Below are 25,562 nucleotides of genomic sequence, written 5' to 3'. Positions count from 1 at the left end.
CGCCGCCGTCGCGCGCCGGGGGTGAAAGTTCAAGAAGTGGTGGGGGCTGCTGGACCGGGACCAGGAAACAGCGGCTCGCACTCCGGCAGCAACAGGCTGAGGCCGCCCTGGGGTCCCTCCCACCGGCCGCAAAGCCAACCGGCCCGGGTTTTAGTGGCTGCGAGGTCCTCCCAGCCTACTCCACGGCCCCTCCTAGCGCGGGGCTCCTTCCGCCCCGGAATCTCGCCTGGCTCCCGCCTCCCGCGCGGCTACCCCTTTGCTGGGCAGATGGCGTAGGACTTCCCGATTGCAGCGGCCCGTCTCACCGCGAGTCCCAGCTGTCTCTTCCCCAGTCCCCAGCCTTTCAGCAGTCCCGATATTAGAGGATTCCCAACATTTCAGCTGTCTTCTGGACAACCTCTGGAGCTGCCACTGGCAACGCACAGCCACGCGGCCAAAGTGGAACCCAGCATCACTCAAACAAGTGCCTTCCTCCAGGATTCGCAGTTTCTAACGGGAAACCACCATCCACTCTGGTGTGCCCACACCAGAAAGTTGAGAGTGAGTCGTCCTTGACCCCACCCTCCTTCAGGTCCTCACACTCAAGCCTTCTTTCATCTCAGAGTCTACCTTTAAAGGTCTTCTAAATCTTTTTATCTCCCCTTCTGTGTATCTCCTTCTCGCCCTTCCAGGCCTAACCTAAAAATATTATTTCCTCTCTACTTCCATCTCTGCTCTCAGTATGGCTTGTACAAATTGTTATCGGTGGGCTGACCACTCCAGGGATGGGGCCATGTGTGAGTCCTGGGTGAAGCCAGAGCCCGGCACAGCGCTGGGCACAGGGCCAGCCATCCCTGCGTGTTTCTTCAGTGGCTATACCTATCTTGGATGTCATTGCTCTAGTTCATAATCTTAGGAGCTCTCTAAATTTGCAGCTGTCTCCCATTTGGCCTTCACATCTCCAGCTTTTCTCCCTGTAACCCATCCTCCACAGTACATGCAGTGTGATCTTTGTATCATGCAAAATTGACCCTCTTTCTTCCTCCCCTTTAAATCCTTTAGTGGTTCTCCACTGAGATCTGCACCGTGGCATACAGGTCGTCTCTGACGTGCTCTGCCTATTTTTCCAGACTCTTCTTCTGCCACTCCTGCTCTCTCCTTTTCCCCTCCTGACACTACCTGTAGCTCTTGGAGCACCCCATACTCTGGACTTTGGGCTATATTATTCTCCATGCACCCATATTCCCTGCTTGGTTAACTGTTTGTTGTTCATCCTACAGGACTCTGGGATGACTTCGCTTTTCCCCCAGTGTTGGGTTAGTTGCTTCCTCTGAGTTTTCACAGTCCCTTGGCTTTCCTTTGAACTTGGATATTTTGACTGTTTACAGACCTGTCCCTTCTACTTGGGAGGTCATCTCCATCCAGTAACAGGGTCTGGCATGCAATAGAAATCCGTGGGGTGGAGAGGAGGATATTTATGAGGGAAGCCCCTGAACCCATTGCAGGGCTGAGAAACAGTCTAGGATTCAGGGCCAGACAAACTCAAGTTCAAATCCTGACTTGGTTACTTATAATATATGTGCTCTTAGAAAAGTCACTTTTTCTCTCTAGGCCTGTTTCCTTAGCTATAAATTGGGGGCAATGAATCCTAGCTTGTACAGTTGCTATGAGGGTAAAGTGAGGTAATGGTTAAAGGGTTAGGTAACCCAGCAGGGGCTAAGGAAATGGGAAACCAAACCAGAAACCAGTACCTCCTGATTTCAGGGCCAAGTTTGATGATTTTTTAAAAACAGTCCAACATAATTGAGCAACTACTACATGCCAGGTGTTGTGTAAAGATCAGGGGATTCCAGCTTCACTTTCTACCAGTTCCCCTTGTGTTTTACATTCTAGCAAAACTGAACTGCTAGTGGGTCCCCAAATACATCATTCTGTGTTACACCTCTCTGCCTTTTGCACATACATAGAGTTGCCTTGATCTGGAATATCTTTTCTTCCTTGTCCACCAAAGTGAACTCCTACTCATCCTGTTCAGTCATTACCTCCTCTGTGAATCTTACTCTGATTTTCTCTTTCCACTGTGCTGTCCTAGAAACTTATTTATATCCCTATCATAGCACTTAAAACACTGGGCTGTAATTATCTATTTGCAGATCTAACCCCGTGAAGGCAAGGACCTTGGGCTGAGCATGAGTGAGTACTAGATAAGTGTTTGAGTAAAGGAAGGGAGTAAAGAAGGGGCCTTGGCGAGACCCTCAGTCTAGTGCAAGAGTCAGGCTCATCATGATAGATTAAGTATGTTCATAATTCTTCGCAGCTCCTCCTATCAAAGAGCTGCATTTCCTCATCCCTTGATTATGTGTTAGCTTTGTGAGTTCCAGAGCCTAGGCCTCAAGAGGCCTTTCAGCTTTGGCCTTCGCCCTCTTGGCATGACACTGTCCTGAGACTGCCAAGTAAGGAAGCCAGTCTAACCTCCTGGAGGATGATAGGCCGTATGGAAGAAAACCAAGGCCCCTAATCTTCCAGACATGTGGTGAGGCCATTTTGGACTTTCTAGGCCAGCTAGTCCTCCAGCTGAATGAGCTTCATGAATGAGGAAAGGCCTACTCAGCCGACAGAACCATGAGAAATCATGAGAGATTATAAGTTGTATTAAGCCACTAAGTTTTGGGATGGTTTGTTCTATACTAGAAGATAATGGAAACATACTTAAATGGGTGTTGATATAAGATGATCGGGGCAATAACATGGACATGACGGGGTCATGAGAAGAGAAAGCTAATCCAGAAAGGCTTCCCGGAGCAGAGGGAAGTTGGGCAGGTTGTTGAGGGATAAATAGAAATTTGATGGGGTGAGGTAAAATAACCCCATTAAAAGCAGCATGTGTAAAAACAGAGAGGCAAGAAAGGAGTGGCACAGCCAACGAGTGGTTAGTATTAATCTGGCGAGCACAGCCCACAGGATTCACGGAAGGCAGTATTAGGAATGGAAGCTGGAAAGGTCGACTCTAAATCACAGAGGCCTTGGTGCCATGCCTTAGCACGCCTAGCCTATGCCTAGCATGCCATGCCTATGCCTGATGGTTACTCTTTCCCTAGTTCAACAAATAGTGGAGCTGAATGCTGTGGCTGAAATGGAGAGGATTGGCCACTGAAGGCAGGGCTCTGTCTCCCTTTGGGACAGAATTCTCTGGGATGGAGCCTTGTCTCCCTATCCCAGGATCCCCTAGAGTTGGGTCATTTCTCCATCTTGAATCAGGATTGTTTGGGTGAGGACTGACTGCCTCTCTCAAACCAGGGCTCACAAGAGCAGGGATCCCTCCCCAGGGCTGGCACTTTGGGCTCTGCAGTTTGAGTCCCAGACAAGGGCATCCAGCAGAGGAGGTGCTAGTTGAAGCTGCTGTACAGCCCACACGCCGTATTCCACTCACCAAGCTCTGCACCCTGACGCCAGGCTGTGTCAGCTGGGAGGAAAAAGTGCCCAGAGAGAAGACCTCGAATTCCAAGAAAGGCTTCCTGTGTACCAGCAGTGGCCATGGTTCTCTACCCCAGATGGTAGGTCCCTGCTGCCTCTTTGCATTAGTCAGGACTGTGTTTCCCTTTTCACATAAGGGCTCCCTGAGAAGCCGTGCTGCCATTTAGACAAATGTTCCTTGGAGCAGGCCCTGTTTTCTGCCCTCTGACTGGAGCTCCTGAAGGCAGGGCTCTGTCTCTCTTCAGAAGCTTCTGGGGGAAGCTCTTTCTCCTTCCTACCACAAATAAGGTCTATATAAGCTGGAATATTACCCTTAGGTCCCCCTCCTGCTCTGCTGATTTAGGATTGTGTAGTTATTCCCTTCCTGTTTGCCCAAGGCACTCACAGGCAATATCTACCTCTCTCCCTCTCTCTCTCTCTCTCTCTCTCTCACGGCCTGACACCAGGGTTTGGCAGGATTGATGGTTATTTGCTCAGGGGATCCTGGTTTTGAAGTGTGAAGTCGTCAGGTGATTCTGGGCTATGTCCCTGGGTCCCTGATGAAAGTGAACCCTAGAGGAGACCTCCAGATGGCTGGGATGCTTCAGAAGAGCCCACCTGAGCCCAGGGGACCTTGGCATCTCTCCCTAAAATCCATCTATTTATGGCACATTCCCTGACACCTGTGCCTTTTGGTTCAGTTAGAGGCACTAGACACAGAGGGAACCAAACACAGTTCAGGCCTTTCCCCTTGTCTCCTGAGGATGGGAGGAATTAGCCCCAGGCCTGCCCTATAGGCTCTCACCCAAGGGCCCAGCCCACCCCTTCTCACCTGGTATCTGTCTGAGTGGTGCAGGTCATCGGTGGCAGACGAGTGTGGTGATGCTGTCGGAGACTCTCCTTCCCTCTTGATAGAAGCAGACAACAAGAGGGACTGGAAGAAGAAAAAGGACACGTGGCCTCAGGCTGAATGAGACCTACAGTCAGTCCCCTAGAGTGTCCGGTCCTATGGAGCTTTTGGGATAGAGGCAGAGAAAAGGAGGGCAGAGGGGTAGAGACCGCTTGAGATTCTGAAGGCATGTGGTCAGGCCCCCCCAGAGTCTGGTTGTGGGAAAGGATAGCTTGATCCTAGGGATGGGTGGAGACCCTTGGAGAGGGTCCAACCTCTTCCACCCCAGCTAATCTCCGTCCCAGTGGGGCAGGCCTCCCAGTGGGCTGAGACTATGTATAGGCTGTGTTCTCCCGTAGTGAGCAGAGACTCTGGGACCTCTCTGAAGGGTTGGGGGTAAAGCCACATCCCTGCTGCCCTGCCTGCCCCTAATACAGGCTGGTGGCAGCCCCGCTATGGAGACGGTAAATTAAATAGTGTGTAAGAGTTTCCTTCGTGCAGCTAGGGATGTACACTGGCTCCATTTATCCCCGTGCTGTGGCGATGACCCCAGCAAAAATCCCAGCAAAACTAATCCCCCCCATGTCAATCCTGCATGGCCTCTTCTACATACACCCGCAGTTTAGATTAATAAACTGTCTGCTTTAAATTGTACACAAGCACCACAATTCTAAATACCACGTGGCACGTTCAGCCTGCTCTTGCTGGCTCTCGCCAAGGCCTGTTCAACTGCAAACTGGGGGCCTGGAGGCCTGAAAGCAATCCATACTTCCCGCCCCCCCCCCCCCCCCGCCTTTTCCAGCCTGCACAGCCCAGAGCCGGAAGCATACAATTCCCTAGGAGGCCTCCCCAGCTTAGAAAACCATGCCAAATCGCCACTGACAGCCCAAAGAAAGCAATTTGGGAAAGATGGAGCAGCCATTTATCCTTCATCTCCGACTGAGCCTTAGGATGTGACCTGCATGCGGTGGCCACGCTGCACATCCTCAGGCAAGGGCCCTGGGAAGGGGGGGCAGCTGCTGGTCTGGCAGGGTTCCCTGACTCGGCCTCATCCCAAGAGCAGGAGGAGGGAAGAGGCCAGGCAGGGACTGGGATGGGATTCCCTGCAACTTGGAGCCCCTTCCTCACCTACCCAGGCCCAGTGGGAGGCCTAGTGGGTGCCTTGGCCCCCAGCTCGGAAAAGAGGTGGGCTTTCAGTCAATGTCCTTTTCCTTCTCTGGTCCCAAGGAGGATGCTGAGGAGGGGAAGCATCGTGGGGCCCCTACCCCCCCATCATGAGAAGGTTCACGCTTGTGTGCTCTCTCTCATTCTCTCTAGGTTAGAAGCCCTGAGAGGTCTCAGCATTACACCTGGGGCAAGCGGAATAAAAAAAGGTCACTGGCGCTTTTTAAACATGGACCAAAAAGCAGTAAAATGTGTTTTGAAAAAAAAAATCCCGACATTAAATCATGACTTTTTGCCTGGCTCTTCGCCTCATTAAAAGTGGCCTTTTGGAAGGTAAAATTATCATTGTAAGCGATAAGATCTTTAAGAAAATAATTCACGGCTTCTTCACCCTTTAATATGATAGCCGCCACCGGCTAATTTTTTTCTTAATGGCAACGAGGCCATCAATCTTGTCTGAGGCCCTCTCGCCCTCTCCTCCTCCTCCCTCCCTCCTCCTCCCTGTCCTCTCAGTCTCTTGCTTGAACCTTCTACCTCGTGCCTCTTCTACCTATGACCTGCTTTCCTAAAGCCCCAGTCCAGGCAGAGGACAGACCCTGAGATAGGCAGCTTTGGGGGCGTGAGCCTATATCTAGAAGTGGGTGAGCGGTGGCCCTTGCCTCTGAGTCTGATTATCAATGAGCCCGCGTTGGTGGTTGCAGGAATCTGCACATGTTTAAGACTTCCTATATGAGTATTCTGATGGGGCCAGGTGGGTGTGCATCTGTGTATGCGGGGAACCAGGTGTGGACGTGGATCGTGTCTGTGTTTGTGCTTTGAACACAGGCCTCACTGGGGTCCAGTCCCCAGCCTGCCAGCCATGCTCAGGTGTCAGGGGTCAGTGGTTGTGGCTGACCTGGCAGCACGTCCGTGACCTGCCTGCCTTAACCATAGCCACTGGAGACTGCAGGCTGGACCAAGCTCCGCCAGTGTGGCCCCCCCTTCTCCCCCGACGCCTTTTCTCTTGAGGGCTGGGAGGGCTTTGGTTCCTTGGCCAGGGCCTGCATCAGTCCGGGGCTGGGCTAGGTTCCCTGCCCCTCCTCTGTCCAGCTTGCTGTGTTGAGCGATTTCCTGAATGAAGGTGCGGAGTCCACTCCCACCCTTTTGAAGGGCCTACAGGGGAGACAGGCCAACCCCCTGGAAGTAAGATTGTCACTCTGGCTCCTTTTCCCAAAACTGCTCTCTCAGAGGTCACCAGTGCTTTTAAGACTTCTAAATACAATGGCCTTCTTCTCCAGCCTTTTTCTACTTGACTGCTGACCACCGCAGACATTTTGGAATTTTTTTCCCTTAGGATCCTGGGACACCATGCTCTCCTGTGCCCCCTCCTCACTCGTCACTGTTCCTCTTCTGCTCCTTCCCTGGCTCTGGGACCTTCTCTTGACCCCCAGCACAGGAGTCCCAGACTCTTCTTGGCTTCTGCTCTAATCTCTCCACACACACTCCCTTACTGATTTCATCCATTCTGGGGAATTCCCTGGTGGTCCAGTGGTTAGGACTCCGCACTTTTACTGCCAAGGGTTTGACCAATCCCTTGTCGGGGAGCTAAGATCCTGCAAGCCACGTGCCGCGGCCAAAAAAAAAAAATGTATCCATTCAGCACTCATTCCTCACTCCCTGTAGAAAGGGCTGAGGATTTCTGCCTTTACAAGTCATTGTGAGAACTTATAAGACAGGATGCCACCTTACTGAGGGGTGGGGGAGAGGACACTCAGTGAGTGTTTAGTCCTCCAACCCCAGGTCCCCACTCCCTCAAAACATCACCTTTGAGGATGCAGTACCATCTACCTATGTGGCCACCTATGGGAGTTCTTGGTACAAGTCATGTCATCCTGCTGAGGCCTCTGGCCCTTCCTTTGAGCCACTTGTCCTCACTCTTCCTTTCTCCATCTGATGCTTTCAAGCTTCCCTTCCATAGTGTCTGTTCAGAGGGTCAGATTGTCTCCCCAAAAGAGCCCAGCATCCTCTCTGGCTCCCTGTTGCCCTCAGGACAAAGCACATGCACACACCCCATGGTCTGGCTTCTAAGGCCCTGCACCACCTGTCTTGACCTGCACTTCTATATTTTTCTTTACCTGCTACAGCTCACCTTCCTCGTCTGAGTCTTCCCTAGATTTAGTGTCTGGGTCCCCCACACCCCGAGGTCATTCTTGGCTTTGACCCCGTCCTGACTAGAAGAGAAAGTCAGGTGAGCATACTGTGACTCACACTCAGACTACACACACATGTACTCAAGTGCACAGGGCAGCCCGAGGCCTCAGGCTGACGATCAAACCCTGAAAACAGCTGGGGATCCAAGAAGAGCTCCTTTTTCTCAAGAACCAGTTCTGAGTGGGCTTAGGTTAGGATGGGCAGGAGGAAAACACAATTGTCCACCTACCTTGGGGGTGCCTGGAGCCATGGCATCCTTCAGAAGGGAATTCTTGCTGCCAAGAAAGAAGAGAACAGGGTGACCATTCCACTTGCTGCCCAGGGCATGCAAGAGTAGAATAGGAAGAAGATCCCAAGGAGAGAAGACATAGCCAGCCTAGCTCAGCCCCCCTCAGCCAAGCTCCACCCAGCCCATTCAGCCCCAGCTGGCCCTGCCTCACTCAGCCTCCATCAGGGGCCCGGGGCCAGAGTGGGCTCCTGGGCAGGGGTACTGACACTAGGCATGGTAGGCTGTCTCGTGGATCTGAGGAAGGGGACTTTACCTGACTGCTCCTATCAGCCCAGAGGATTCTGCGTGTCCTGCCCCCTTCCTTCCAACCCAGTCCTCAGCTTGCTGTTAGCTCCTATGGGATTGGGGTGATAGAACTGACATGGCTCTTGTCAATTCTCCCTCCAACATGCTGCAAACTGCGTTAGGCCAGGAATGATCTCCCCCTGATTCAATTTGTCAGCCCCAGGCCCTCCAGCATCGGGCGCGGCAGGCGGGCGGTAGCTGGGCCCTGAAATACGGTGGGTGGCTCAGAGTCGGGGGAGCGGGGGTGGGAGGTGATGGATGGGCTGTGGGGGAGGCGAGGACTGTGTTTAATAACAAAATTGGTATGCAAGGCCACATCCTGCGCTAAGCATGAGTGATCCAGAGCCACAAAGTATTACAAATCCCCGCTAAACAGATGCTGACAATGGAACAAGACGTATCAAATCAGATCCACTTCAGAAACATTAATATCCCTGTTCCTGGCCCTCCCTCCCTGCCACCCCCACTGTGCTCACCACATCTGTGCTCACACGTTCGCTTACGTGCTATCACACGCACAGAAATACTACATGCACACAGAGGCGCTGGCTGATACACGCAGGAGGCAGATACAGCCCATTCACATAGGGTCCCCACACAGATGCACATACAAGGTGTACAGGTAGAGCACACCCAAGAGATCCACGCAGCACAAAAGACGCACCCCCAGGGCAGATACATGGGGCACACACGGTTGGTGTATACACAGGGAACACCCACTGGGTCAGGCATAGACACAGCCAATATGTGAGCAAAGGCATAGGCAGATTTGGATAAAGTAAGAGTTCTCACCCAGGGCCATTTTGCCCCCCAGGGGACAATTGGCAGCATGTGGAGACATTTTTGATTGTCACAAGTGGGGGCGGGGAGTTTTCTACTGGCATGGAGTGGGTAGAGGGGATTAACCATCCTTCAGGGTACTGGATAGATGCTCACAACAAAAAATTATCCAGCCCCAAATGTCAGTAGTGCTGAGGTTGAGAAACCCTGGTATAAAGGCAGATACACACATATCCATTGTCTCTATAATTCTGTCAACGTGTGGTCACACCTGGAGGCTCAGATATGCACAAAGAGGTGCAGGCACACAGAGTCCTGTTCCCAGAGATGTGTCCTTAAAGACACACGACTGTCACCCAGGCCTGGATGAAGAGCTGTGCCCACATCCACACAAGCATGCACAGACACCCATGTGCGCCAACACCTGACACTCATGCACCCACAAATGTAGATACACGTGGATACACACCCACACAAGCAGACACATACATCACAGTGCAGGGGCCAGAAGGCTTGGCAGCAGCAGGCTGAGGCTAAGATCTGAGTGTAAAAACAGCTGTCTGGGGACTTCCCTGGTAGGCCAGTGGTTAAGATTCCGAGATTCCACTGCAGGGGGCGCAGGTTCAATCCCTGGTCGGGGAACTAAGGTCCCACATGCCACGGGACATGGCCAAAATGTTGAAAAAACAACAACAAAAAACAGCTGTCTGCCTGTCTGATCACACAGTGGGGGCATCACAGGCAGGAGAGGACCACCAGACTGGGTTCCAGTCAGTGCCATTTTGTTCATAAATGGTCCCCATGTTCCTGCTCCTGATCCAGGCACCAGGGATACAGAGAGGAAACTGAGCTGCGCTTGAGGAACTGCTAGGTGCGAGTTTGTTACTTTTATCTTTCTTTCACTGTCAACAAGTGCTGACGTCGCCGTTGTGCCGGCCCCATTCCTGGACTTGAACGGGTGCAGAACTGGGGCATCTACTGTATGACACTGTTCTCGCCAGACCCCTGGACTGAAGTCTGAGTGTTATCCGAGCAAGATCAGGGTGAAACAGAAGAGGAAAGAATGAACAATTAATTGTGTACCCACCACACGTGACAGGCATGGGCTAGGAACTTTATACGTGTCATCTCTTTAAATCTTCACAAAAACTTTACAAAGTTGACTAGCAGGCTACGTGACACCTCTTTGCTCAGCCCATGCAGGGTTTGGGATTTGAGTTCATGTCTGACGGAGTCCACAGCGCTACTTTTCAGTTGGCCACAGCCTCCTAAAGACACTCAGGGGTTAGGATGGAGGGCTGAGCTCTGAGTTCTTTTTCTCTCTGCATTTTGGGGAGTGTCCTTCTGACTCTGGGCTTTAGTTTACTGCGCTGGTGAGTAGAAATGGAGACGTTTAGGGCCAGGATGTCCAGCCTCTCCCTTTGCCAGCCCTCTGGATCTTTTCCTGGCAATCCTCTTCCCCTTCCCTGGAGTTGGACTGGTACTACGCCGGACTCCTTCCCTCTCCCTGAGCAAGCACCCCACTGCCCTACCTTTCCTCCAACAACTTGCTTACCTCCAAGTGTGCTTGGTTCCCCCAGACACAGGAGTCTGGCGAAGGGCCCACCTTGGAGAGGAGAGTCGGAGCTCTGAGCCGCTGGCAGCCGGGCTCCTGCCCAGCCCAGCCGCTCTGCTCTGCCGTCGTCCCTCCCTGTTTCCACAGCCTGCCCCCAAAGATTTCCTCCCTTCTTAGTCACTCGCTGCCTAGTGATCCATGGGTTTTAAATTATAACTGGGACCCAGGAAACGCGTTCTTAAGTACAATATTCATGGGCTGGGCTGACACTTTTAATTAAGGTGATTTACACTGAATTATCCTTGGAAATAAAGAAATGGTGTGCTGCCCGGGAATAAACCATCATCACCAGCCGCCTTTGTAAGTTACACTTCGTTTTAATCTATTTGGGGAATTGTTTATCTAGTTCATTACCCAACCAAACACCGAGGCCGGCCTTAAATAAGGCTTAAGTGGGGGTGGGGGCACTGCCATCTCCACACCCCGCCTCCCCTCTAGAGTCACCCAGCCTCCCTCTGGCTCCTTCCAGCCCCTTTAAAGCACTGACCAGAGATCCCGCTTCCCAGCCTACAGGCCAGATCTCAGAGTGGCTGTGGAGCCTCCAGGAAAAGGTCTCTGAGCTCAGGCCCCACCAAGCCAAGCCCTCCTTTCAGCTCTGTGCAATCTTTCCGCATCCAAGGCTGTTTCCTCTCTCTGGGTGGAAGCTTCTGTTTGAGGGCCACAGAGAAGACTGGGGGCCACTCCCCGACCTGTCCTTCAATCTTCAGCCCCCATCTATTTTCCTGCCTGTCTGTACACATCCAGTCTCCACCCCATCACCATCCTAGAGAGAGCTTAGCGTGCCCAGAGCTCTGTCCGCTGTCCCCACCTTCCCTCAGATATCTGCTTCTCTGCCATCATCACTCTTCCCATGACCCAAATCAGAAAGCTCTTCCTAGTAAGCACCCCACAAGTAATCAGCTAAGTTCTCTTGCTTCTCCCCCTCCCCCCACCAGTCTCTCATCATTCCTTCTTCTCTGTTCCCACTGCCAATGCCATTGTCCTAGGTCAGCTTCACCACCTGTTCCTTGGACCCTGCCTAACCTCCTCACTTCCCTGCTTCTACCCCCAAATCATGTCCCACACTGGCCTCCAGAGTGATTCTCCTACAGCTCAGCTCTCTGATAGGCTTCTTCAGCTCACCGATGTTCTAATTCCTCCATTACCTCCAAGACCACCCTCCAGCATCGAAGGCCCTCCACTATCTGTCCTCAGTCTAACTTTGCCCTTCTTGTTCTAGGTAGCCGAGTCCTGGGGCCTATTGGAGTGCCTGTGCAGGACTGAGAGGGGGAATGGTAGAAGATGGGGTGAGGGAGGGTGTGTGGGCACAGCCTCTGATCTCTAATGGAAAAGTGCTTTGGAAAGTGTAAGTGCTTTGCCAATGGGAGTTCTGACTCTTCTTCCTGTGTCTGTGTGCCCGTGTGCCTGTGGGAATGAGCATATGTGGGAAGTGGTTCTTTTAGGGGGTAGGTGTGAGCACATCTGTGTGTGTTGGAATGGGGCTGTGTGCATGTGCCTGTATGTTGTGGACATATATTTGCGCCTGTGTCTGTGAAAACCAGCCAGCTCTAGTTTGGGAGCTGGAAGGTCCCTGCTCCTCTGTGTGAGCCCTTGGGTGTGTCTAAAATAGCAGCCTGCTCTGTGCTTTTGTGAAGAAGGGGGCAGAGAGCACAAACCAGGCCCACCCAGAAGAACTCCTCTGGGACCAACCATGTGGGAGGGTGATGCAGAGGCACCCTGGCAGCAGCATCCACAGACTCAGGAGCTGGCTAGGCTGAGGGAAGGGAAGGAGGGCAAAGGAGGCAAAGGCAGGGTAAGAGAGGGGAGGGGACAATTGGAGAGAAGAGGAAAGAAAAGAAAGGGAGGGGAGCAGAGAGAAGGGAACAGAAAGGGAGGATTGGAGAGCTGGGGAAGAAGCTGCTGACCACACGCCGTGGATGAGGATGCCCTCATCTGGGCTCTGCCCAGAACTCTCTGAGTGATGCACACACAATCTCTGCCCTCCGGCAGGACTCGGTTTCCCCATCTGTGAAATACCTGCTTAAAGCTCGGCGCTGATGGCGGGAAGAGGAGGAGGGAGGGGTCTCGGGAGGCCGCGTGCCACATCTTCTCCCAACCTCCACGTCTCCCCTCCTGCCTCCTAGAGAGTGGGCAGGGGCGGGGCAAGGGCATTCAAGGCTGGGTCCCTCCCCGAGCTACCCAGGCGCCACGGCCCTCAGCCCGGAGGGAGCTGACACGCTCCTTGGGAATTTATCACGCACCCAATTACAATGTTAATTGGCAAGTTCCTGAAATCAATTAATTCGCAAATTTTTTCCAATTAAAAATCCAGATAAATCACAGGGGCGGCGGCAGACCGGTCCAGCCTGCAGTCCAGTGGGCGAAGCGGCTGCAGGGAGGTGGGGGGGGGGGGGGTGGGTGGCGGGAGAGAAGAGGAGAGGGGGCGGAGGGCGCGGCTGCCCTTGAACGCCTTTGCCGGCCGGTCGGACTGTCAGCGCGCCGGGCGCGCGGGGCCGAGACAGATAAAACCATCGACCCGTCGCCGCCAGCGCTTCGGCTTTATCGATCCGACGGGAATTTCACTTGCTGTGCAGATCCCGCTGTCCGGCTGTCAGACACCGGGTTGAGGAGGGGGACGTGCCAAGGGTTAGGGGGTGCTGGGCTGGGCCAGGACGAGAGGGGCACAGAAGTGGGGCACGCAAGACAGCGGTGAGGGGCGGGGCAGATGTGAAGGCTCCGGGTGAGGAAATGGACGTGGGCCGAAGGGTGTGGACGTAGGGGATGCTCTGAGAGGACGTGAGGGAGGAGGGATTGGTGCAGGGTCACGGATGGGGGTGGAACACTTCTGTGGGCAGAAGTGGATGCCCTGGGCAGTGCAGGGATGGGGCCACAGGGACTAGGCTGTAGCGTGACCCCCAGTGAAGAGGCAGAGAGCTTTGGCCCCCATTCTCCAGACCCTTAGGGGTGCACTGCGATTACAAGACTCTGCGGGTCCCTCCATCTCTGCCTGTATTCTCAGTTCCTGTTGAGAAGTCCTCCACTGGGAGCAAATTACCCAGAAACACTCCTGGATAGCCAAGGTATGGAACTCAACTGCAGAAGGGTGTTTCTTTCACTCCCTGCCTGTTCTAGGCTAGTCCTGCGTGTGTGTGTGTGTGTGTGTGTGTGTGGGAGGGAGGCGGGAGTGGTTAAAAGCATGGGCTCTAGAGTCAGATTGATTGGGTTTGAATTTTTACCACTTCACAGGCTGTGCAACCTTAGAGAAGTCACTTAACCTCTCTGACCTCAGTTTCCTCATCTGTAAAATGGAGTTAATAATTATTACCTAGCCCAGTGGTTGTTGTGAAGATTAAATAAGTTGATACAATATAAAGTTCCTGGCACACGGTGTTCAACAGGATTATTATTATCATCATTAGTATAGTCTTCTGTGGTAGTTTTAAGTATTCCCACAAATTCTTTGGTGCTGTCCCCTTCAAGAGCTTATAGTATTTAATTCTCCGTTGAGTGTGGGCTGGACTTGGTGACCTGCTTCTAGTGAGTGGAATAGAATACATTAGAAGCCATAGTGTATGACTTCCCAGACTAGATCATAAAAGGCATTGTGGCTTCCTCTCTAGTCTCTCTCGGATCACTTCCTCCATGGGAAGTCAACTGCCATGTCACAGGGAAACTCAAGCGGCCCTGTGGAGAGACCTGCATGTTGAGGAGCTGAGGCCTCCTGCCAACAGCCATGCGAGTGAGCCATCCTGGGAACAGATGCTGCAGCCCCTGTCAAACCTTCAGATGACTGCAGCCTCGGCTGACATCCTGGCTGCAGCCTATGAGAAACTGAGCCAGAAGCCACAACTACCCCCAACTACCCACAATTACCCAACTAAGCTGTGTCTGAATTGATGACCCACAGAAACTGAAAAGTGTCTGCTGTTTTAAGCCATGGATTTTTGGAGGAATTTGTAACACAGCAACTAGTATTTTGGCCTTCAACATTCAGCCCAGGCCTCACCTCCCTTAGGAGGCCTTCTCTGCTCTGAGCCGGGTTTGCTGCGTCCTCGATGCTCCCACAGCTCCTGTTCTTCCTGTAGAGCAGCCTCTATCCCTCAGGGTTTCTAGTGCTTGGCTCTCCTTACTCTGCTATTATGAGCTCCTGAGGGTGGGACCATTTCTTTCTTTCTTCTTTTTTTAAATTGAAGTGTAGTTGATTTACAATACTGTGCCAATCTCCGCTGTGCAGCAGAGTGACTCAGTTATACACATAGAGACATGCTTTTTTATATTCTTTTCCATTATGGTCTATCCCAGGAGATTGGGTATAGTTCCCTGTGCAGTAGGACCTTGTTGTTTATCCATTCTAAATGTAATAGCATGCATCTACCAACCCCAAACTCCCAGTCCATCCCTCTCCCTCCCCCACTCCCCCTTGGCAACCAAAAGTCTGATCTCTATGTCTGTGAGTCTGTTTCTGTTTTGTAGATAGGTTCATTTGTGCCATATTTTAGATTCCACATATAAGTGATATCATATGGTATTTGTCTTTCTTTTCCTGACTTCACTTAGTATGATAATCTCTAGGTCCATCCATGTTGCTGCAAACAGCATTATTTCATTGTGGTTTTTTTTATGGCTGAGTAGTATTCCATTGTATATATGTACCACATCTTCTTTATCCATTCATCTGTTGATGGACATTTAGGTTGTTTCCATGTTTTGGCTATTGTGAATAGTTCTGCTGTGAACATAGGGGTGCATGTATCTTTTTGAATTATACTTTTGTCTGGGTATATGCCCAGGAGTGGGATTGCTGGATCATATGGTAGCTCTATTTTTAGTTTTCTGAGGAACCTCCATACTGTTTTCCATAGTGGCTGCACCAACTTACATGGGACCATTTCTGATTCACCTTTGGTCCCCTGCACCCTGCAAGGGGGATTAGGTGAGAGGGTAGAGGAAGGAAGATCAGTCAAGTCTGGTGACTTGAACTGAACAAGGGGTGGGATTGGGAGTAGTGGAAGAGACTGTATTCCCCTTTTCCCCAAAGATGGCTATGACCATGTCTCCCATCCCACATGCTCTTCTGTAATAGGAGCTTGCCACTTCTCCATCAAAAGGTGGGGTGTGTGTCCTTGCCCCTAAAATCTGGGTGGGCTAACACTGCCTCAACCAAGAGAGGACAGCAGAAGTGTTGTTAAGTGATTTCTGAGGCTAGGTTATAAGTGGTGGTCCAGCTTCCATCTAGTTGACTGGAACATTTGCTTTCGAGCCCTAAGCTGCCATGCTATGAGGAAGCACAGGCCACAAGGAGAAGCCATGTGTAGGTGCTTTGGTTACGGCCCCAGCTGAAGTCCTAGCTGACAGCCAACATCAACCACCAGACATGTGAATGAAGCTGCCAGGTGATCCCAGCTTCCAGCCACCATGTCTTCCCAGCTGGGGCCCCAGATATCATGAAGCAGACACAAGCCACCCCCTCTGTGCTCTGTCTGAATTCCTGACCCCACAGATTCCACAAGCACCATGAAATGGTTGCTTTAAACCGCTAAGCTTTGGGGTAATTTGCTACACACCTCCCCTGCTGCCTTTAACAACCATGGCTCCTCCACAAGGCCTGGGAGGAGCCTCCGCGCGGTCCTTCAGGCAGGGACAAGGGAGGTGGGGTGGAGCAGGGGGGACACGCCGGAGCACGTTCTCAAAATTGTCGCCTTTCAGACCTTGAGATTCATAGAGAAGGTGGATGGCAACCCCAGGCTGCACTTCTGGGGGAGCTGCCAGGCCCGGTCCCTGCTTCCGTTACCCTGCCCCGAGGCTCCTCCCCTTTCCAGCTCCTCTTGTGCCCTTTTGAGGCTGAGGCTCACTCTCCTCACATCTCCAAAAACAGAGCAAGAAGAGAAAGGCAGCACCATTCAGCTGGTGGAGCTGAGGATTGAAAGCAGAGTGGAGAATGGCAGCAGGGCCTTGCCTTCTGCCAAAAGGCTGGGACCTGTTGGCCAGAACCCCAAGTGGAGGCGTCCGGCGGGCAGGCTCCCCGTCAGGTGGCTTACCTGGCAGGCAGCTGCGCCAGCTGCTCCAGTTCTTGTTCCATATGCTCCTGCAGCTCGCTGGGCCTCAGCAGGACCTGGCAGATGGGGCAAATAGGGGCCTGGCTGTCAAACAGTGCTGCTGCCTTTTTCTTACCTGGTAAGGGAAGAAGAGACAGACATATAAGCCCGGCTATATGTGGAGGGAAATGCCTTGTCCCAATCCTCCACTCCAAGCCGGCTGCTACCTCCTAGGGCTTCTTGGCCTAGAGGAAGGGTGAGCCTGAGGGTCTCAGAGCCCATGAACATCACTCAGCTTTGCAGTTCCAGAGGCTGTGGCTGTGCACGGCACCTCCCCAGCCAGCTGCCCCTCTCGGAAATCTATCAGGACGCAATCAATGCTCTGTGCAATCAAACCTTGATCACTTCATTTCACACGTTAGTGAAGCAGGTCTTGTTTAATCACACCATCACCCAGAGTATCCAGGGCCCTCTCTGTCTCTACCTTAGCCTCACTGCTTTCACACTCCCCAAAGCGGGAGAAGGAAGAAAAGAGGGAGAAAGGGGATTCTTTCCTGCAGTCATTCAACAAACATTGATGTCCTCACTGAACCAGGCCTAGTGCAGAGTGGTGGGGACACAGAATATAATCAGATCTAGTCCCTGAAACTGAGGCGCTCACAGTTGAGTGGGAAAGACAGAAAAGGACCTGGGTGACTGCCAGGGTGGCATCCTCTCCCAGTTCCTCACTTTCCCCCATGCTTCTTTCCATGGCCTCTCCTCTCCTCCCTCTGCATTTGGGATGATCTTGTTCATTCTTATGGCCATCACTCCCACCTGTGCCCTGCTGACTCCAGAATCCATTTCTCTATGCCAGATCCCTCCCGTGTTCTTCAGACCCCTATATCCAAATGCCTAATGGACATAAATGCCTGAATGTCCCACAAAAATCTGAAACTCAACAATCCAGAATTGAGTACTTCAGCTTCTTCACTTTCCCCTCCCCGCCCTCTTCAGCAGTGCTCTTCTCAGTGAAAGACACCTGCATTCACCTGGTCACCCAAGCCAGTAACCTTCGCCTCGCCCTCGGCCCCCTCCCTAGCCTTACTCCCCTTCCCACATTCATTTAACCACCAAGTCCTCTCCATTCTGCTTCAATATTCCTGGAATCTACATTCTCCCAGTTCAGGTCTCACTCCCTCTCACTTGGATAACCTCATTGGCCTCTGTGAGTATAACAGATTCTGAGCTCTTCCCCTCCAAAATGCCCTTTAAATTGTGTACCCCCAATACACAGCCACACGTGGGTTTAGCACTGGCTATGCTGACTTGGGGGCCCGCTGGGAGCCTGAACTCTGTTCCCACTCTGTCCCTGATGGTAACCAGAGCACACTGTGCTAGGAAGGGGCCTGAAGGTTGCCTAGTGCACCCATTGGGGTACCTAAACCCCCTCCCTTGCCACTGTCCCCAGCCAGTGCTCCCTTGGCCTCTGCTAACAGGCACAGTGTTGAAGAGCCCTATTCATCTAGAAACATCCCTGTCTATCCATGTAAACTCTGACTGTAGGAAGGACTTCTTTAGCTTAAGGCCACATCTTTCTCCCTGCTTCTTCTTTCCTCTGGTGTTTAGGGAGGGTCAAATTAGCTTTTAGAGAGATAAAGGGCCATGCCAGTGATGATTAAGATGGTTGCTTCAGTAGGGTTGCCAGATAAAATACAAGATGCCCAGTTGAATTTCACATAAATAATGAATAATTTTTTAGTATAAATATGTCTCAACTATCGCACAGGATATACTTATGTTAAAACTTATTCATCAATTTTCTAGAATTCAAATTTACCGGGATGTCCTGTATTTCTATTTGCTAAGTCTAGTAACCCTATGCCTGAGGGAATTCCCAGTTCAGGCTGAACACAAGAACCCACTTCCTTTTGACACAAGACTGAGGGTGATCACGGCTCTCCTGGATGCCCAGACTAGGTCATCTGAGAGCTCAGAGGAGGGAGTGATTCATTCTGGGTGTGTGTTTTGAGGAGTGGAAAAAGAGAAGGTTTAACCAAAGAAATGAAATTTGAGATGTGCCTTAGAAGAGATCCAGGCAGAGAATGGGAGCAAAGGAATGAATGAATGAATGATTGAGTTGTGAGTTTCTTGTGGGTGGGGACCATTTCTTAACCATCTTTTAATCTATAGACAATAGAAAAAAGACCTGGCATAGATTAGATGCTCAACGATGAAATGAGACAATGGAGAAGAGGAGGGGAAGGAGGAGAGGTAGGAACGAAGAGCTAACTGTCCCAGAAGCAAGATGACCTTTGCAGAGCTGGGATGTCAGCTGTGGAGGCTTTGTGTGTGCCGGGGTCGGGTTGGGATGGCTCTAGTTGGTGTGGCTAGGTCTGTGAGGAAGGGAAGGGACTCTACTGATCATGTGCCCTGGTGGCTGTGCCTCAGATGCTCAGGGGACAGCTGGAAGGCAGCTCTGAGTAAAAGAAGCAGATGTGGTCCCGGTCTGGGAGTGGGGAGATGAGGAGTCTAAGCTCATTCTAACTTCATTCAGCCAGAAAATCTCAGAGGTGAGTGAGGCCCTAGAAATTCTGCAGGCCATTATCTTTATTTTACAGATGGGGAAACTGAGGCTCAGAACTAGACAGGAGCCTCTACCTGGCTCTTGATCTCATTGCTTCATTTATTTATTCATTCAGCAAACACTTATCAAATAATTATTCTACATCAGGTATTATTCTATGAGAAACTGAGATATCTTTATCTCTTTCTCCGAGATAAAGATAACACATTCCTGGCCTCAAGGAGATCACAAACTAGTGGGAAAGCTGAAAAAGAAAATCAATGATTGCAGTCAGTGCAGCCCTGGTCAGGGCTGAGGGAGGCATGAATGGGTGCTTGTGGGGGTGGGCAGGAAGGGGCCAGAGGAGGGTGGTAGGACCCAGCCGGGGGGGATGGGGGGTGGGCATTGCTTGATGGCAGGCATGAAGGATGAAAAAGGGAGAGTTGACAAGGCTGTTGAAACCAAGCACTGAGGAAGGATCTGGGCATAAGAGGGGAAATGGTAAGAGAGAAGAATGGAGAAAGAGTAGGATCTAGGGCATGGGCTAGGAGCTGAGGTGGAAATATCAGGATTTCAGCCCCTCTCAGCCTGGGATACCAAGTACGGCTCTTAGGGCTTCCTAGAGCCCAGGTTCCTCCCTCTACACCTGGGAGCAGGCACCAGCATTCCCGTATACCTGTCCTCAGTTCATCTGCTTTGTTAACAGGGATCTTCTACTTTTCTGATGTTGGCCTCAGTTTCCCTTTTGGGACAATGGGTCCTCTTCCTGGCTCCCAGCTTCAGGAATAGCACTCACAGGGATCAGCGGAGGGACCCTGCAGCCTGTGCCCTCCATCCCACCCCTATTTTCTCAGGGGCTGGAATGGCAGGTGTCAGCATGGCTGTGGGCCCCCTGCTTCCCCTCCCCCACTGTGTTCCCTATAATTTTATATTGAGACCTGTGGTCATGACGTGGGTTTTACTGCACTAACGACATGGCCTGCCCAGGTTTAATGACAAAATCCATACTCTGGCCCTGGGCCTGCTCCTCGTTTGCATAATTCCCAGAATACAACTCCCTGAAGCTTTTGACCTGGGCCATTACAGTGGCCATAAAACGGGCCATAAAACCGCTGGGGATGGCCAAAAGGAAGGGGCTGTGGTCTTGCAGGGGTGGGAACAAAGTCTTCAACCCCCTACTCTTCCTAGTCATCCTTTGGCTCTTCCCTTCCACAGTTCCCAGTATCTGGGAGTCCATCTCAGGCTGGAGAGGCTTCCAGAAATCCTTAGTCCAGCTGCCCATCTAATGCAGGAATCCCTTCTCCAACACCGCTGCCAGCATCGCAGGTAGGCAGACCGAGCCCACCAGCGGCGGGCTGTCAGAAAGCATCTTCTCCTTGAGCATTCCTCACTCCTGACCCCGCCCCCCCACCCCACAGCTGGTCAAGCCCTCGGCCACAGGTGGGTCTAGGTGCGAGGGGCCTAGGTTGAATCCCGTCCCTCTTCAGGAGGCCTGGCTCTCCAGGGAGGTCAGGAGCCAGGCTGAGCAGCATCGTGGGGAGACGCGGGAAGCATGAGGGGATGGGGACAGGGACTGGGACGGGCTGTCACTGCTAAAGATGATGAATGGGGGAGGTGAGGCACGAGGCCCGGTGTTATCGGCAGTGGATGGCGGTGCGGGCGCTCGCCGCTTCTGCTAATCCCCGGGCGCTGCCTCAGCCCTTGCACTGATAACGAGGAAATGGGACTGACAACAATTTTTAGCTGAGAGATTCTTCACCAAAATGCCAGGCGGCCGGAGGTCTGACAGCGCCTGATTGAGTGTGTGAGTGTGTGGGGGGAAGGCGCGCGGCCCCCTCCCCTCCCCTCCCATGCAAAGATGGATCTCTCATTCCGCCTCCCGTCCACATTCATTACCGCACCTCCCTCCAGCCGCCCCGCCGCCGGCTCCGCTGCTCCTGCCACCTCCACCTCTCCGCCTGCCGCAGGTATCCCCCAGGCAGGAGGAGAGCAGGGAGCAGAGCGGCCTGACCCTACCCTCAGCCTCACACGGGGCACTGCCAGCTCAAAGAGCAGAGAGTCAGGGCTGAGTCAGGCCCTGCCTGGAGGCCCCTTAGTTGTGGGGCCTCCAGACAGTCCCTTCCGCTTTCTGAGCTGCCGGGATACCTCCCCACCAGGAAACAGCCAGCTCCACCAGGAAGTGACTGCCTGCGGTTGTAAGCTGGGGGGACCGGCCTGCTGAGGAGGGGCAGTCCAGCCAAGTAGCTTTTCCCTGGCCTGGGCCAGGCTCCAGCTAGTCCGGCCCTCAAGCCTTGGATCAAGGCCTCAGGTACCTGGGGTCCAGGATCAGCCCTCTGTTGTGCCCCTCTGTTGGGAACTGCTGACCACTGGGAGCTCAAGGGCCGGCACAGCTGCTCCTTCTCTGCCACCTTCCATAGTGAGGCCTGGTGCAGAACTGGGCCCTGGAGGATGAGGGTCTCATTCAAAGAGAAAACCCTCCCTTCCTAGATCACTAACCCACATCCGGCCCTGCAACTCCCAACCATGTGATTGCCTCTCCAGCTTGGCCTGTTTAGTTTTGTCCCAGTTCTGCTGCCTGTGGGTTCCATTCTTGCCTCTCTGTTTATTCAAGCAGCAAACCCCAACTTCATTATCTTTTTTCCACGGACCGCAAAAGGCAGAGCTTGACTGACTGGTGCCTGACTTAAGAATGGGGAGGATTAAAATGAGGGGGAGGGTAACTCTAATGACAACTGTCAATGGAGGCTGGGACTTTCAAGAGTATGTACGTGTGTGTACATGTGTGTTTATGTGTACATATGTGTGTGCTCCACCCTTTTCCTCCTGCAATCCCGACCGAAGGGCTTCCATTTCCTGGTGACCAAGAGCCTTCAAGCAACGTTCAACAGAGTTGCCTCTTACTAGCTGTGAGACATTAGGCAAATCATTTAACACTTCTGAGCTTTAGTTTCTTCTTGTCTGAAACAGGGATAATAACAACTAACTCTCAGGATCTAGTTAAATCAGGGCTGTGTGCTGAGTCACTATTATCTCTAGTAGGACACTAGCACAGTTTGCTGTTTGTGCCTGGATCTACCCCATCCTGACACCAGCCTGGCCTTGCCCTGTATCCAGCCTTCTTCCCTGCTATGATCAAGATTGTGTACCACTCAGTAGGTACCCTGGCCCTTTTGGCTTCCATGGAGTTCCTTCTTCCTATCCATCCATACCTGTATAACTATTTACTGGTTTGTTTGTCAATATATCCATCCATCCACTTAAACATTATCTGCCCATTAATAATAATAACAGTTTATTGAGTGCTATTATATGTTAGGCTGTAGGTTTAATGCTGCACATATGTAATCTCATTTAATCCTTACAACAGTCCAATGAGGTAGGTATAATTAATCTGTCTCTATCGCACTGATGAGGAAAACGGAGCTCAGAACAGTGAAATGACAGAGCTGGAAGGTTCAGAGCAGAGATTTAAATCCATATTTGTCTGACTCCAAAGCCAGTGCTCTTAACCACTGCATAATACCCAGCTACCTACCTACCTATCCACCCACCTCGGGAATGATTCAATAATCATTGACAAATGTCAATTGAGTACCAAAGATGGGTCTGCTACAGTATGGATACCATGCATTAATGAACAGACAGACACACTGTCTGCCCTCAGGGAGCTTAAGAACTAACTGTGGATAGAGACGTTCAACAAACATCCCCAGCGTGGTCTTAGAACAAGGCAAGTACGTGGAACTATGGGAGTATATCATCTGGTCTGGGAGGTGAAATAAGTGACATTTAAGCAGTCTTGAAGAATGACTGGGAACCAGTCAAGCAATGATGGTGAAGTAGTATTCTAGATAGAAAACAGCATGTTTGAAGGTACAGAGGGGAGAAAGCCTAAGTGAAGAATTGAAAAGGGTCCAGTATGGCTGGAGCAGAGAGTGAGGGGCAGAGCACTGAGAGCTGTTGAAAGAGAGGCCAGATCCTGGAAGACTTTTCAACTGTGTTAATGATTTTGGCTTATTATTGTTATTTTTTAACATACAGTGAGAAGCCATTGAAAAATTTTAAGCAGGGGAGTGACATATCAGACTTGCATCTTTTTTTAAAATTTATTTATTTTTGGCTGCGTTGGGTCTTTGTTGCTGAGCACGGGCTTTCTCTAGTTGTGGCGAGTGGGGGCTACTCTTTGTTGCGGTGCGCGGGCTTCTCATTGTGGTGGCTTCTCTTGTTGCGGAGCACAGGCTCTAGGTGTACGGGCTTCAGTAGTTGTGGCACGCAGGCTCAGTAGTTGTGGCTCGCAGGCTCTAGAGCACCAGCTCAGTAGTTGTGGCGCACGGGCTTAGTTGCTCCACGGCACATGGGATCTTCCCGGACCAGGGCTCGAAACCGTGTGCCCTGCATTGGCAGGCGGATTCTTAACCACTGCACCACCAGGGAAGTCCCAGACTTGCATCTTAAAAGGATCATTCTAACTGCAAAGCGGAGAATGGTCTAAGGGGACAAGATCAAGTGCAGGAAGGCCATCTAGGAGGTTATCTGACTAACTCAGGTGAGACATGAAGGTGACCTGCTCTAGTGAGATGATGTGGATGATGCTGGAGATGAACAGAAGCGGGTGGATTGGACATGGGGGTTCAAGGACAGAGAGGAGTCAAGGATGACTCCAAGCTGCCTGACTTGAGCAACTGCTAGGTGTAGACCATTTACTGACTTGTGGAACAGGAGGAAGAGCAGTAAGCTTGGTAAGGAAGAAAATGAGTTCAGTTTTGGATAAACTTACTTTGAGGAACTGTTAAGGCAACCCTGTGAAAATGCTGAGTAGGCACTATATGTGAGCCAGAGCTAGAATTATAGAACTGAAGACGCTGACATATAGATAAAGACTGAAATTCACCACTGCATGTTCTGTGTCTAGAACAATGTCTTGCATATGATAAATACTCAACAAAAGTTAAGAGTAGGTGAGATCACCTAGGGCGAGAGTGTACAGTAAGAAGAGGCTGGAACAGAACCCTGAGTAACTCCAACAGGTGGAGGAAGTTTAAGTCATTGAAGACTAAGAAGGAACAGCCAAGAGGAGGATGAAAACAAGGTGATGTCATCAAAGCCAAGAAGGGAAGAGTTTCACGGAGGGGGGAGCGTCATCAATAGGGTCGCATGCTGCTGAGAGGTTAAGAACACAAGGCATGAAAAGTGTCCCTTCCACCCATCATGTCCACGGTACAACCATCTACCCCACCACATCCATCCAAGCCACCACTCTGCCCTCTCACTCATTCCCCTCTTCCTTCTCTTCTCTCCAGAAAACCGTGATTGGTGCCTCTGCTGAGCGTGGGACAGGAAGAGTTAACATGCTGACAGATGGCACTTTTTACCTTCAGTCAATATGAACAAGGCCCCAAGACTATGATTCCAAACATCTGGATTTCATCAATATGTGATCTGTCATCGTATATTGGCATTCCCCAGTCCCCGCGCCAGAGCAACGCGGCTGGTTTTATTAATACGTCAAATACATTATCCGTGTAATACACTTGTCTGGCTGGGGCCTCCCGCTGGGGCGGGGCGGTGGATTTGAATGTATGATGAATCAGTTTGCATTACATGTTCGTAAGTCATCATTTGTCAGGATTAATAGGCATCCCTGATCGAGGAGGTGGGGGTGGGGCGGGCAGAGGGGAGACGTGTATTTAGCTATGGCCCATCCTTATCCGCCAGTGCCCAGGGGTGCCCTGAAAACAGCTGTGCACCCTCCTGCCCAGACCCCAGGGCAGTGGCTGGTGGTCTGGTGACATTTTTAGCAGTTCCAGAGTCACTTGGAACCAAATAGGCCTATCTGTCTCTGCTTTGGGCTTGCCAAGCAACCAAAAAGGATATGGCAGGGACCATTTGCACAGGCTGGCTAAATCTTACTCATCCTTTAAGACTCTTAATTCTTTCTTCCAGGGAGCCTTTCCCGACTCCTCCAGACTGCACTAGGTGCCTCCTCTGCGTTCCCACAGCTTCTTGTGCCACCTCTGGTCACACAGTATTATAATTGCCTATCATGTGTCTGTTGCTCTCTTTAGAATGTAAATTTCTTGAGGTCAGGGAGTAACTTGTTTACTGCTATAGCCCCAGTGTCTAGCAGAGGGCAGAGCCCAAAGTAAGAGGATAGTAGTAGTAAAAGTAGGAACCAAAAGATATTCCTTGAATGAATGAATAAGTGATCACTGACCTTGCTAAACCCCCAGAAGATGCAGATGTTAGCTGGGAGACGTTGAGGGGGTTTTGTCTGGTTCCTTGCCCCTACCTCGCCCCTGGTCTGGTCTGGTCATCTATCCTATTGTATATGCTCTTCTTCCCTTGCTCCTCTTCCTTGC

At 51.6% G+C, this 25,562-nt stretch overlaps 1 protein-coding gene and 1 long non-coding RNA gene across 4 annotated transcripts in view; one reads left to right on the top strand and one right to left on the bottom strand.

Moving 5' to 3' along the window:
- RNF220 (ring finger protein 220) overlaps positions 1–25,562 on the bottom strand; it is a 217,004-nt gene that overhangs the window by 20,093 nt on the left and 171,349 nt on the right. For both annotated transcript variants that reach the window (XM_068539749.1, XM_068539750.1), the window contains exons 2-4: positions 16,662–16,794; positions 7,905–7,950; positions 4,265–4,366 (exon numbers count right to left, since the gene is read on the bottom strand). In XM_068539749.1, the coding sequence (XP_068395850.1) occupies positions 4,265–4,366; positions 7,905–7,950; positions 16,662–16,794 (281 nt within the window). The remainder of the gene's footprint in view (positions 1–4,264; positions 4,367–7,904; positions 7,951–16,661; positions 16,795–25,562) is intronic.
- On the top strand, positions 6–24,733 carry LOC137762201 (uncharacterized). Of its 2 annotated transcripts, XR_011073523.1 has the most exons (3): positions 27–540; positions 5,124–5,311; positions 5,639–5,812. It is a non-coding gene; the product is annotated as an uncharacterized lncRNA (long non-coding RNA). The 2 variants fall into 2 exon arrangements; XR_011073524.1 differs by lacking the exons at positions 5,124–5,311; positions 5,639–5,812 and adding an exon at positions 24,504–24,733 and having other exon boundaries at positions 6–540.

The sequence above is a fragment of the Eschrichtius robustus genome, chromosome 3 (genome assembly GCF_028021215.1).
Source record: "Eschrichtius robustus isolate mEscRob2 chromosome 3, mEscRob2.pri, whole genome shotgun sequence".
Taxonomy (NCBI): Eukaryota; Metazoa; Chordata; class Mammalia; order Artiodactyla; family Eschrichtiidae; genus Eschrichtius; species Eschrichtius robustus.
The sequence above is the reverse complement of the archived record's forward strand: the minus strand, read 5'-3'. Positions and strand labels throughout refer to the sequence as shown.